The 13,053-nt window shown below is 52.1% G+C and overlaps 2 protein-coding genes across 12 annotated transcripts in view; one reads left to right on the forward strand and one right to left on the reverse strand.

Moving 5' to 3' along the window:
- The window catches only part of znf384b (zinc finger protein 384 b), a 32,505-nt gene extending 27,753 nt beyond the window's left edge, over positions 1–4,752 (forward strand). For 5 of the 10 annotated variants that reach the window (XM_088618854.1, XM_088618861.1, XM_088618862.1 and 2 more), the window contains 3 exons: positions 824–1,225; positions 1,559–1,630; positions 4,108–4,752. In XM_088618854.1, coding sequence (XP_088474980.1) covers positions 824–1,225; positions 1,559–1,630; positions 4,108–4,194 — 561 coding nt within the window. In that variant the 3' untranslated portion in view covers positions 4,195–4,752. Of the gene's footprint in view, positions 1–823; positions 1,631–4,107 lie in introns of all 10 variants that reach the window. The other 5 variants (XM_088618860.1, XM_088618864.1, XM_088618859.1 and 2 more) reach the window with 4 other exon arrangements.
- Positions 4,753–5,868: 1,116 nt separating this feature from the next.
- On the reverse strand, positions 5,869–12,095 carry LOC148640749 (uncharacterized). 2 transcript variants are annotated; one of them, XM_088618865.1, is made up of 4 exons: positions 11,773–12,095; positions 9,385–9,533; positions 8,596–8,689; positions 5,869–7,333 (listed from the first exon to the last, which is right to left on the reverse strand). In XM_088618865.1, the coding sequence occupies exons 2-4, from the start codon at positions 9,526–9,528 to the stop codon at positions 6,030–6,032; spliced, it is 1,542 nt and encodes a 513-aa protein (XP_088474991.1). In that variant the 5' UTR covers positions 9,529–9,533; positions 11,773–12,095; the 3' UTR covers positions 5,869–6,029. The 2 variants fall into 2 exon arrangements, with proteins under 2 accessions (XP_088474991.1, XP_088474992.1); XM_088618866.1 differs by lacking the exon at positions 11,773–12,095 and adding an exon at positions 11,064–11,712.
- Positions 12,096–13,053: the final 958 nt, after the last annotated feature.

The raw sequence follows: 13,053 nt of genomic DNA on the forward strand, positions 1-13,053 counted from the left end.
AGACTGGGTGTCTGATACAGAGTGAGTCTGCACCTCGGTGAGACACTGTCTCCTGCGTGTCCCTGTGTCCGTTAGACTGGGTGTCTGATACAGAGTGAGTCTGCACCTCGGTGAGACACTGTCTCCTGTGTGTCCCTGTGTCCATTAGACTGGGTGTCTGATACAGAGTGAGTCTGCACCTCGGTGAGACACTGTCTCCTGCGTGTCCCTGTGTCCGTTAGACTGGGTGTCTGATACAGAGTGAGTCTGCACCTCGGTGAGACACTGTCTCCTGCGTGTCCCTGTGTCCATTAGACTGGGTGTCTGATACAGAGTGAGTCTGCACCTCGGTGAGACACTGTCTCCTGCGTGTGCCTGTGTCCATTAGACTGGGTGTCTGATACAGAGTGAGTCTGCACCTCGGTGAGACACCGGCCTGCGTGTCCCTGTGTCCATTAGACTGGGTGTCTGATACAGAGTGAGTCTGCACCTCGGTGAGACACTGTCCCAGTGTCCCTGTGTCCAATAGACTGGGTGTCTGATACAGAGTGAGTCTGCACCTCGAGAGGCTGTAGTGATTTTTACAGCTGTGTAGTTTCCTTCTGAGTGACGTATTGCTCAAGGGTACATGTGACAAGACTGGACCCCACCTCAGTTAGAACAGTTATAACTGTCCAGAGCCCTGACGTCTCCACCACCACCCCCACACTCCCCGCTATCGCCTGACCCAGGAGCGTCCTGAAGAGCCGGCACGCTCCGGCGCAAGTGCTTTGAGAGAGCCGGGGAAGCGTCCCGGGAGCACTTGCGGTATCCCCCCCCCAACTCTTCTCTCTCTGCGTCTCAGGAGACCTACTTGATGAAGCACATGAGGAAACACAACCCGGACCCCCTGAGCGCGGCCGCCGCGGCCGCCGCCGTGGCCCAGAGCGCCCACTCGCAACAGCAGCAGCAGCAACAACAGCAGCAACAGCAGCAGCAGCAACAGCAGCAGCAGGCAGCTCAGAGCCAGGCCGGGCAAGCAGGGGGCGGCGCGGCCGGGGGAGGGGGGCAGACCCAGAACCAGGGCCCCAACGCCTCCACGCCCTACCACCCGGGGCCCGGCCAGTCCGACGGGGTGCCCTGCCCCTTTGACCTGCACCAGTACAAAACGGTGGCGGCTGGAGAGATCCAGTACAAGCCCGTCAGTGTCGGCGACCTGCCCACACACAAAGACCTCTGTCTCACGGTCTCCACGTCTGCCATACAGGTGGAGCATCTGAACTCCTAAACCGAGTGGGCGGTGGGGGGCGGGGATGGGGCGGGACGGGGGTGGGGCCTGGGCGGGGCATTTGGGGAGTGGGAGGGGTCAGAAGAAGAGAGGCAAGACTGTGGCGAAACACCCAAACGAAGAAGGCAGGAAGATTAGGAGCGAGGATACGCAGGAAGGAGTCGGAGAGAGCGAGGAATCTGGAAAGCAAGGTACCAGGAGGGAGAAAAAAGTGATGACAATAATTCTCTTGTAGACTCTACTCATCTGTAGATGAATCATAACATTGTTCTTACTGTTATTAATCTTTTTTTTTTTCTCTGAATGTTTTAGTTACGTCAGACCTCCAGGTTGTGGGAGGGTGGAAGGAGTGGCGAGGGAGGGGAGGCAGGCAGGCAGGCAGAGGTACTGGAAAGTGGGGAGGGGGGGAGAAGGGAGATCTGATGTCAGCTGAGCGGTGTGACTGAAGGTCTCTCCTTTCGCTCTGATCCGCGATCTCAAAAACATCTGACTTCCTCATGAATTCAACTAAATAAACATTTTGTTTACATGCGGCCATTCATGTCTGACCTTTATCCTGTCTTTGCTCTCTTGTGCTCAGTTGTTTTTACACACTCTTCTGCTTTATGATGGGGCTGCTGTGCTTCACCTCACTGTCTCTGTGTCACCAGGTTCACTCTCCTGAACCACTGTCGCTGTTTCACCAGGTTCACTCTCCTGAACCACTGTCGCTGTTTCACCAGGTTCACTCTCCTGAACCACTGTCGCTATTTCACCAGGTTCACTCTCCTGAACCACTGTCTCTGTCACCAGGTTCACTCTCCTGAACCACTGTCGCTGTTTCACCAGATTCACTCTCCTGAAACACTCTCACTGTGTCACCAGGATCACTCTCCTGAACCATTGTCGCTGTTTCACCAGGTTCACTCTCCTGAACAACTGTCTCTGTCACCAGGTTCACTCTCCTGAACCACTGTCGCTGTTTCACCAGATTCACTCTCCTGAACCACTGTCGCTGTGTCACCGGGATCACTCTCCTGAACCACTGTTGCTGTTTCACCAGGTTCACTCTCCTGAACCACTGTCACTGTTTCACCAGGTTCACTCTCCTGAACCACTGTCGCTGTTTCACCAGGTTCACTCTCCTGAACCACTGTCGCTGTTTCACCAGGTTCACTCTCCTGAACCACTGTCGCTGTTTCACCAGGTTCACTCTCCTGAACCACTGTCGCTGTTTCACCAGGTTCACTCTCCTGAAACACTGTCACTGTGTCACCAGGATCACTCTCCTGAACCATTGTCGCTGTTTCACCAGGTTCACTCTCCTGAACAACTGTCTCTGTCACCAGGTTCACTCTCCTGAACCACTGTCGCTGTGTCACCGGGATCACTCTCCTGAACCACTGTTGCTGTTTCACCAGGTTCACTCTCCTGAACCACTGTCGCTGTTTCACCAGGTTCACTCTCCTGAACCACTGTCGCTGTGTCACCAGGATCACTCTCCTGAACCGCTGTCGCTGTTTCACCAGGTTCACTCTCCTGAACCACTGTCGCTGTTTCACCAGGTTCACTCTCCTGAACCACTGTCGCTGTTTCACCAGGTTCACTCTCCTAAACCACTGTCGCTGTGTTTCACCTAGTTCACTCTCCTGAACCACAGTCATTGTGTCACCAGGTTCACTCCTCTGCACCAGTTTTGCTGTGTTTCACCCAGTTCACTCTCCTGAACCACTGTTGCTGTGTCACCAGGTTCACTCTCCTGAACCACTGTTGCTGTGTCACCAGGTTCACTCTCCTGAACCACTGTCACTCTGTCACCAGGTTCACTCTCCTGAACCACTGTCACTGTGTCACTACGTTCACTCTCCTGAACCACTATCACTGTGTCACTACGTTCACTCTCCTGAACCACTATCACTGTGTCACCACGTTCACTCTCCTGAACCACTGTTGCTGTTTCACCAGGTTCACTCTCCTGAACCACTGTCGCTGTGTCACCAGGTTCACTCTCCTGAACCACTGTCGCTGTGTCACCAGGTTCACTCTCCTGAACCACTGTCGCTGTGTCACCAGGTTCACTCTCCTGAACCACTGTCGCTGTGTCACCAGGTTCACTCCTGAACCACTGTCACTCTGTCACCAGGATCACTCCCCTGCACCAGTGTCGCTGTGTGTCACCAGATTCGCTCTCCTGCAAGCCTGTCACTGTGCTTCCCTTCAGCGCTCTCACTGTGCTTCACTAAACTCCTGCCGCTCTCTACCTCACTGCCACAGATCCAGCACCTCACCTCCTCGTTCTGGCCTGGGTATTGCAGTTTACTGCAGTAGGCCACAGTAATCCAGTCAAGGAGGGCTTCAGTCACACTGAGTGGGGACTGGGGGGGGGGCGGGGTTGGCTCTATATTTGTCCCTTTTTTATTTCTGTTTTGTATTCTTCCAACTCTTCCCAACGTATAACAGTGTTTCTGTAATAACACTGATAATAAGATCAGTAATAATAGTAGTGATAGCAAATGACGGAATATAGGAGGGAGCGAGAGAGTTGCTCCCCTCCCTCTGTGATGCCAAATCACATCAGAACCATTGTTCTCCGAGTCACAAGAGGTGATTTTGAGGCACCACTCAGACTGACAGTTACAGAGTTGCTGACAGGTTGAGTTGTGACCGTAGACTTGTTTACACAGGCAATACTGTAAGAAACCATCATCATTATTATTGTTAGTTGTAGTTATTATCAGTGGCCACGGTTATAATCTCTTGTAAGATATTAAAAAAAGGGAAGATTTTTTTTCTTTTATCTCCGTGCTTCAGAACAAAACAAAAAAAAGCAATGTAAAAATATATATATAAAAATATTAATAAAATAAAATCATGTATTTCAGCACCAGCCAAACCGAATGTCAGACTCCACCCTCAGATCAGACTGGGGAAGAGGGGAGTCAGGATTGGGCCAGTATGGACAGCACTAGGAGAGAAGAGAGTTCTGATTGGTCCGGTAGAGATGGCATCGGAAGAGAGGCGAGTTCTGATTGGTCCAGTAGAGACGGCATCAGGAGAGAGGAGAGTTCTGATTGGTCCAGTAGAAACGGCGTCAGGAAAGAGGAGAGTTCTGATTGGTCTGGTAGAGACGGCATCAGGAGACAGGAGAGAGCTGACTGGTCCAGAGGAGACAGCACTAGAATTCTGGGAGGGGATTTGTCTGCTAAGAACTAGGAGAGAGGCGATGCGCTTGGTCCAGTAATGACTAGGTGAGAAGGGCATTACGACTGGTCGAAAAGATAGGACCTGGAGAGAGCTGAGTGGTGATTGGTCCATCAAGAACCGCAACGGCAGAAAGGAGAGTTGTGATTGGCTGGTACTTGTTTAGTATATCACATTGTATTCCATTATGTCTCTTTATGCATAACAACAGTTCTCAATATTACTATTATTATTATGATGATGATGCTCTCAATACTGTATAGACTTACAAATACACACATAAAGGAAGCTGTGTTTCTTGTTACAAAATAAAAATTAAGAAAGTTTGTCTGGTCTCTTGTCATCTGCAGGGGTCAGAGATCTCAGTCAGCTGGGACTCAGATTGACCCCTAACCCCCCCCTCCTCCCCTCTCTCTTTTTGGTTCATCTTAGGGTAAAAATCGTTTTTGTTACCATCACACGGCTGTCCTCTCTTCCAAAACCCTGCCCCCTCGCCTGTCAAAACCTGTCCTCGATTAATCGGGGCAAAAGAGAATCGTTGGTTCACCACGACCAGAGTGACAGAGCACCAGAAACTGACCCCCCTGTTCATCGGTGCCTCTGGGAGGGGAGTCCAGAGCTCTTGCTGCCCCTGGATTGCGAGCTGATCCCTGGATACTCACCTGTAACCTTCAACCTTCCAACGTTCACGCTCGGCACTGAAGAGCTGACCCTCCTCAGAGCTGTCAGGCCAGCGAAAAACATGAGAAAGGCAGCAAAGGAGAGGCTATTTCCTAAAAGAAACTAGGAGATTGGCTGGTGCAACAAGGCTGGGCGGCTTGTTCCACCCTCCCACCACCCTTAGTGTAAAGTGATGCCTCCTGTTCTCAGTTCTACATGCACTGAGCTGGAGATCCCACTTGTGCCCACTGGTTAGTGTTTCTGCTTTGTCAGTGTTGTTTACCCCCGTTTCCAGCTACAGGAATCCTGGAAGAGATCACGGATTTTTGATTTGCTTCCAACAATTTACACTCTTTTATCACCGAACGTGCTCGACTAGGCTTCCTTTCTGGAGCCTTTTCCAGAGCTGTAGCTCAAACTTGCAGGTACTATAAAAACCCGTCCAGCACGATTTTAAATATTTTGACTAATTCTATAGGGCTGCTCTAATTGATTGAGATTGATCGAGCCCGCTGAACAACTGAGGAAATGATCAGAGCTCAGTTTTCAAAGTCTAACCGCGCTTCTTTCAACCGCCTCTGGAAAATTGCGGGGTGAGGTCCCCGTTTTCCCAGAACCGGTGGAAGGCTGGCCACAGTGGAGCAGGTACAGTTCGGAGTGGATCTAGCGGGGCGCCGAAGGCTCACACACCAGCCTCGAGCGCGAGAGCCCGAATCCTTTCGGAGGAAACCGCGCCGTCCCACCGCCGGGGGCGACCGATTAACGAGACAAGACGCCGGAGCCTCGGTTTCAAACTGGGGTTTTTAATAGGGAGGTCCGGGGGGCCTCGCGGTACATCAGGGCCCCGGGCTCGGGAGCCGCGAGGCCGTCAGTGGACCAGCAGGGGAGGGAGGGGGGTGGCACCAGGGTTGAGAGTCCCTCTCTCTCTCGTGCGCGCGCCGGATCACGGCCCGTCTTCGGCTTTCTTTTCCCCTGCGCCCTCCCCCCCCGCCGCCCCGGCCGCCGCCGCCGCCGCCGCCCCCCCCTGCCTGGCGTGGACCCGCTGGTGCGTCTTCAGGTTCCCCGAGTCATTGAAGCTGCGGCCGCACTGGGCACAGCGGTAGGGCTTGACGCCGGTGTGCAGGCGCCGGTGGGTGTTGAGGTTGGCGGCGTCGCCAAAGCTCTTGCCGCACTGCGGGCAGCCGTAGGGCCGCTCGCCCGTGTGGGTGCGCTGGTGGATCTTCAGGTGCTCCAGCTGGTTGAAGCGCTTGCCGCACTGCGCGCAGCAGTAGGGCCGCTCGCCCGTGTGGATGCGGGCGTGGGTCTTGAGGTGGTCCTGCTGGATGAAGCTCTTGCCGCACTGGGCGCAGCGGTAGGGCCGCTCGCCGGTGTGCACCAGCAGGTGCTTCTTCAGGTTGCTGGAGTAGCCGAAGCGCTTGCCGCAGAAGGAGCAGCTGTACATGCGCTCGGTGGTGTGGGTCTTCTGGTGGATGTGCAGGTAGTAGGACTGGCTGAAGCTCTTGCCGCACTGGGGGCAGCCATAGGGCGTCTCGCCCGTGTGGACGCGCTGGTGGCGCTTCAGGCAGCTGGCGCGGATGAAGCGCTTGCCGCACTGCGGGCAGCCGTAGGGCCGCTCGCCCGTGTGGATGCGCTCGTGGGTCTTCAGGTCCCCCGAGTAGTTGAAGCCCTTCCCGCACTGGGAGCAGCGGTGCTGGCGGGGGGAGGGCCCCGCCCCTGCCTCTCGGATGGCGGCGGCGGCGGTGGTCCCGGTGCCCGTGGCGGTCGCCAAGGCCAGGGGCGCCCGCAGTGCCGTCTCCCCCCACCGGGGGGCAGCCTCCTGCCCTCCCTGGCGGACGGGATCCGGGGCGTCCGGCATGAGGAAGCAGCCGGGCCCGGCGGCGCCGTGCTGGCCGGGGCTCGGGAGCGGGGGCCGCGCGTCTGGCGCCGGGGGAACGGGCCGGAGCTCGGCGCCGATCGGGACCGGTCCCGGGCCCCCGTCCGGCCGCTCCCTCCTGGATCGCCGCCTGGCGAGAGACTGCAAGTCGCACAGAGCTCTCATGAAGTTCTCCGGGACCAGGTGGTGATCGAGCCCCCCCGTCCCCAGGCCGGAGGACCCCAGCGGGCCGAGCCTGCGGAAGACATGGACCGGTCCTGGTCCCACCGGCCCGTTCGGACCGGCCCAGAGCTGCCGCGTCAGCTCCTCTCCACCCTCGGTGGGCGTGGGCTCAGGAAACCGCCCCAGGGGCTCAGGGGTGGCTTGGCCAGCTCCTGGGGGACAAGAAGAAAAGAGACTGAAGCTCACCTGTAAGGCTCTGTGTGGCCAGGCACCTCAGCACCTGTCTGAACTACTATCTCCCTACTCCCCACCTCGCAACCTTCGCTCTTCTAACTCTGCTCTCCTTACTGTCCCCCCAAGCCCGTCTACATTGTACGGGTGACAGGGCCTTCTCCTGTTATGCCCCCAAGCTCTGGAACTCTCTCCCCAAGGATATCAGAGAGTCACCTTCTCTAAACTCCTTCAAATCCAGACTCAAAACCTTCTTCTTCAGAAGAGCCTTTACTGAACTGGTTCCATTCCTCACCCCTCTGCTTAGTTCCTTACTACCACCATCCACGGTCTCCTCTGTGTATTGTTATTGTGTTTTATCTTGTGTATTCTTTTTATTTATTGTTGTTGTCGTTCTGTAAAGCGCTTTGAGAAGCCACCTTTAAAGGCGCTATATAAAATAAAGTTTATTATTATTATTATTATTATTATTATTATTCAGGCCTACATGTTGGTAGGGCAGATTTTGGTGTGGGAGTACATCATACACTTACTCAGTGGATGTACAATTCTCTTACTCATTGGGAACAGTCTGTGCGAGTGAGCTCGGGGACGTCTCTCACCATCAGCACCAGCACAGGGGTACCCCAGGGGTGCGTGCTGTCCCCACTGCTTTTCACATTGTACACTGATGATCGTGTACGCCACTCTGACATCTGTGCGATTACCAAGTATGTGGATGATGGAGCCCTGACTGGACGTCTGAATGATGACGAATACAATTACAGACAGGGGATGAATCTTTTTTCATCATTGGCGTCAGGAGACATCGCTGGTTTTTAAGCACAACTAAAACTGATTTTTGAAAGAAATGTTCTATTCCTGTGGCTATTTACGGAACCGATTTTGAAATCCTAAATGAATCTGAAATACCTTGGCATTCCCAGGGATCGTAAATTGATGCCAATACAGAAGTAAGATGTTTGAAGGTGCAGCGAAGCTTATGTGTTTTTAAGCACGTTGAGGAGTTTAAATGTAGGAAGTGAAATGTTGACACTTTTTTTTATGAGAGCTTGATTCAGTTTGATCCTTGCAGACCCAAAACAAGCTGAACGGGTCGAGTGATTTCACAGTGAGCTACAAGTCTGGCTGAACTGGGGGCTCTTAAGGACCAGAGGTGGAGACCCCTGCTGTCGGGGTCTGGGTTTCTCTGAAACGCAGTCATGTGAACAAAATCTTTGGGGAAAAAAAAAACGTTACATACGTTTCCTGCTAGCGAGCAGCGCTTGGTGCAGGCCGGAGGTCTCGTCTCCGACAAGCAGCAGAGACTCAGAGCTGTCCTCCTCGCCGTCGTCGGGCTGGAACACAGCAGCGCGGGGATCAGGGAGGGGAGACCCGGCTGCTTCCTCCTACTCCGAACCCGAACTCTCTACCTGTTCCTTAGCTCCCACTTCACCACCCCTCCTATCTAGCTGACAGACCCACTCTCCCTCCTTCCTGAATTCCTCCCGCCTCATGAACGGTTCAGAGCGAGAGGAGAAGGGCCCGTCCGGCCCTTCCTGCCGTTAGCAGGTCCCGGGATCTCGTCCAGCCGTCTGCTGAAAGAAGCCACCGTCTCAGCTTCAGTCACATGGCAGGGGGGTAGCTTGGTCCACGCTCCCACCACCCTTTGTGTAAAGAAGGGCCTCCTGGTCTGACTGGAGGGACTGTGGGGTTATGGGAGTGTGGAACAAGCTGCGGTATGTGAGAATATGGGACACGTATGTCCTAGTTCTCTGGGAATGCAGTAGTCTCGAGTTCTTGCACTTGAACCATTTAACCCTTCTGCACCAGCCTTTTGATCACACGTTAGATCACCAGACGTGCTCTTGCGTCCTTGCGGCAGAAGCAGAATTCCTGAGATAAACACCACACAGACTCTGCTCCTATGCTTACCAGCTAAATCCTTAAATGTGCCTTGGGAAGAATTGTCCAGCTCTGTCAGCTGCTGCATGTGGATCAATTTCCCTAAGGGAAAGTATTATCTATCTATCTATTACACTTGATTACTCACCTCTTCTTTTATGATGACAGATTCAACTTCAGCGATATTCTCTATCAACTGGTCAGGGTACAGGTCAGTATTTTCTTCTTTTATTTGAACTTCCTCTTTAATCTGAACTTCCTCTTTAACTTGAATACCAGGTTTCGTCTCCATATTTCCTGTTGAAAAGAGAAAAGTGTCAAAGCTGGAGAAGTGCATTCATCCATTTTCTGAACTGCTTCTTCCAGTCCAGAGTCAAGGGGGAGCCAGAGCCTATCCCAGCAGGCAGCAGGAACTCACACCAGGGCCAATTTTGCACTATGGAAAGAAGGCCATGCAAACATGAGAGAACATGCAAACTCCACGCAAACAGCACCCCAGACAGCAGACAGCACCCCAGGAACTGAACCTTGACCGTGCTGTGAGACAGTAATGCTAACTACTGTGCCACCGCATCACCCTCAAATAAATCCACAACAGGTAAAAACTGCAGGATGAAGCTTAGGGGGCTGACATCATCCGAGTCCTGACTAGAACAAAGATTTTGTGACAGTGCACATGCGCTTGCTCAGCTGTTAAAAGGCTTCGATTGTATATCCAACGTGGGGTTTATCTCACACCTAAACCTCAGGTATGAAACTCAGCTCTGATGATGGCAAACTGTGAGGAAGAATACAGGACTCAGAATTGGAAAGCTGTGGGCACACACATCAAATGGTTTTAACCATCACATTAATTCAAGAGCTTAAGGAAGTGTCCTACTGTGACAGGTTGAAGGACCTGAGTCTTTTTAGTCTGAAGGCAGTGTCCCACACTGACAGGCTGGAGGAACTGAGTCTCTTTAGTGTGAAGGGACTGTCCCACACTGACAGGCTGGAGGAACTGAGTCTCTTTAGTGTGAAGGCAGTGCCCCACACTGACAAGCTGGAGGAACTGAGTCTCTTTAGTGTGAGGGGGGTGTCCCACACTGACAGGCTGAAGCAGCTGAGTCATGAGCAGAGGAAATTACAAGGGGATCGGATACAAGTATTTAAAATCCTCAAAGGAACCGACAAAGTCATTGAGAATCAACAGTGAGACACGAACCAGAAGGCACAAGAGAAAACTACAGGGAAGAGCATTTCAAACCGAATACAAGAGGCGCTTCTTTACGCAAAGGGGGGTGGGAGTGTGGAACAAGCTACCCAGCCTTTACCCTCCCCCCCAATTGACTTCACTAGAAAGTAGCACGGAAGCGGTCGTTAAGACCGTGACTCTGGTGTGAAGTGATTCCCTCACACGGTCTGTTTCAATTAGGAAGCAGACCCGCTGCGATTGGAGGCTTATGCAATCGCGTTTCGCTGCGAAACCAGCAAAGGTGTATGTAGAACACCGGTGATTGGACTGCATGTGCACGAAAGGGGATTCAATTAAGTCGTTAAGTGCCGAGATGTAATAAAAGCCGGAAACGAAGGCAGCCCTCCAATCCAGAGAACAGTCGTGTTCTCACTCGATGTGCGATTGTGGTGCACTCTGCTATTTCAGAACAACGATACCGGTGAACCACTGAATCGAATCGAAGCGCAGCCTTAAAGTGTGAAGTATAGTCTTTTATTTTATGGGCAAAGGTCTCTTTTGATACTTCTGAACTTCGCGTTCCGGGCTGTTTCGGATTCAGGACCGTTCTTCGACCAGAGCGCGCATCCGAGGTCCGGTTCGGCGGTGCACACCGTTAATCCGCACTCGAGAGGTCCAGTTTCACGGCGCTGGCTGCTTCGGAACCGCACCTTCTGGGTCCTTCTCTGTTCGCGAAACAACGCCGTTTCGGGACGGAACTCTTTGTGAACCACTTTCAAGTGCCTTTAAATTTCCAGCCCCCAAATGTATTGCCGCTAATTGGATTCTACCCCCGTCCCGAGTGAGGGATCAAGCAACTACGACAGTCGTAAGTAATCATAGTCATACCCGCTTGCTGAAGAAGGCTGACTGGGAAGATTAACGCAACTCTCCCGTGGGGTGAGCACGCATTGTGATATGAGGAACTTGGTTTTCTTTTTTGGGGGGGGAAAAAAAAACCGGAACCATTTAAGACTAGGAGAACGATTCCTTTAAAGTTATCAGCTTTTGTGGGATAACTACCGTTCCCCCTTATGCCCGTCTAAATATAACCCTCAGATCCTCAAATATCCAAACCATGCTTGATCGTTGAGATTGATCAATTACTGAGATTAAGGATCATTTTGGTTTCCCTCATTGTGTGATGTCCTCCAGAAGATAACTAAAACGCGCAGACCGCATGAAACCACGACTCTGCATTTATTCTCAACCGCTGACGTTGAAAAGACTTTCCGTAAGTGCTAAATGACTGAGATAATGACACGACGTAGTAGCCAGCTAAATGCATCCATCAGAACAGGGGGAAGAAAAACAAATACACACCCCCACCAGCAGCCCGGTGTCAAATATCCGAGCGGCTCGGAGCAGCCCCGGTTAATCCCTTTCTCCGCCAGACGCTGGAAACGACCTTTCGGGTTTTGATGATTAATAAAAATCCGACCGCTAATGTACACGTCTCCTCGGCTAACCAGTTGAGGAGGGTTTCATCGTTTGCACACTCCTCCTTGCTGAAATATCGAGACTCTTCCCACGGTTGTAGCACACAAAACGGTCCCCCCCCACCTTCCCCACGGCCTTCTGACAGAAAAGCCCCGAATCACTTTTTTGTTTACGATTACTTCACCGGAAGAGAGGGCGCAGGAGAGCGCGTCCCTCCGGAAACAAAGGCTTCTTGGTGGTTCCTATATGCTGTGATGCACTGTACGCGAGGTAGCATGCGTTTTTAATCGTGTGTTTTTAGGTGGTCGTGGTCTTACTGTAAGACCATACCTAGACCTGTAAGACACGAGGGAAACCCCTGATGCCAGGGGTTGTTTTTTCCATACTTAGCTTGGAAGTTGTTTTCAGTGCAAAGTTCGATTGCGCAACGTAAATATAATCGCTTTCCAATAAAACAAATGACGCTTAAAGCGTACAAAATTTGCGCAAAACTGATCCCAAGTTAGCTGGGTAATACTCGTGACGTCGAGACTGCGTAGTGTACTTGTGTTGAAAGCCTTAAGAAATCCACACAATGTGCACGAGGATACCCTGCTCGTGGGACGTAATTCGTTTGGACGGCAGTTGTATACCACAAGTTACTGGTGAGACTGTATTCCCTTTTCAAATGCAGACTTTCCTTCTACCAAGCCAAGCCCTAAGAAATACAATTGTAATGAAATGCAGTCGACTTTTATAATTGTACCATCCTGGCATTTTCTGAACTGCTTTCTCCAGTACAGGGTCACAGGGAATGAGACGTTAAACCGAGGTCCTGACTCTCTGTGGTCATTAAAAATCCCAGGGTGTCTCTTGTAAAGAGTAGGGGTGTAACCCCGGCGTTGTGGCCAAATTTCCCATTGGCCCTTACCAGTCATGGCCTCCTAATAACCCCCCTCTATGAATTGGCTACATTACTCTGCTCTCTTCCCCCCTGACAACTGGTGTGTGGTGAGCGTTCTGGTGCACTATGGCTGCCGTCGCATCACACTGGTGGTGGTGGAGGGGATTCCCCATTACCTGTAAAGCGCTTTGAGTGGAGTGTCCAGAAAAGTGCTATATAAGTGTAAGCAATTATTATTATTATTATTATTATTATTATTATTATTAACTTAGTTAATGGTT

The sequence above is a fragment of the Lepisosteus platostomus genome, chromosome 25, assembly GCF_059453375.1.
Source record: "Lepisosteus platostomus isolate fLepPlt1 chromosome 25, fLepPlt1.hap1, whole genome shotgun sequence".
NCBI lineage: Eukaryota > Metazoa > Chordata > Actinopteri > Semionotiformes > Lepisosteidae > Lepisosteus > Lepisosteus platostomus.

Coding starts and splice junctions, on each gene's coding strand:
- LOC148640749 (XM_088618865.1), bottom strand. CDS start 9,528: ATGGAGACGAAACCTGGTATTCAAGTTAAAGAGGAAGTTCAGATTAAA. Junction 8,690..9,384: donor CTGTCATCATAAAAGAAGAG/GTGAGTAATCAA, acceptor GCTGTGTTCCAG/CCCGACGACGGCGAGGAGGA. Junction 7,334..8,595: donor GCTGCTCGCTAGCAGGAAAC/GTATGTAACGTT, acceptor CTTGTCCCCCAG/GAGCTGGCCAAGCCACCCCT.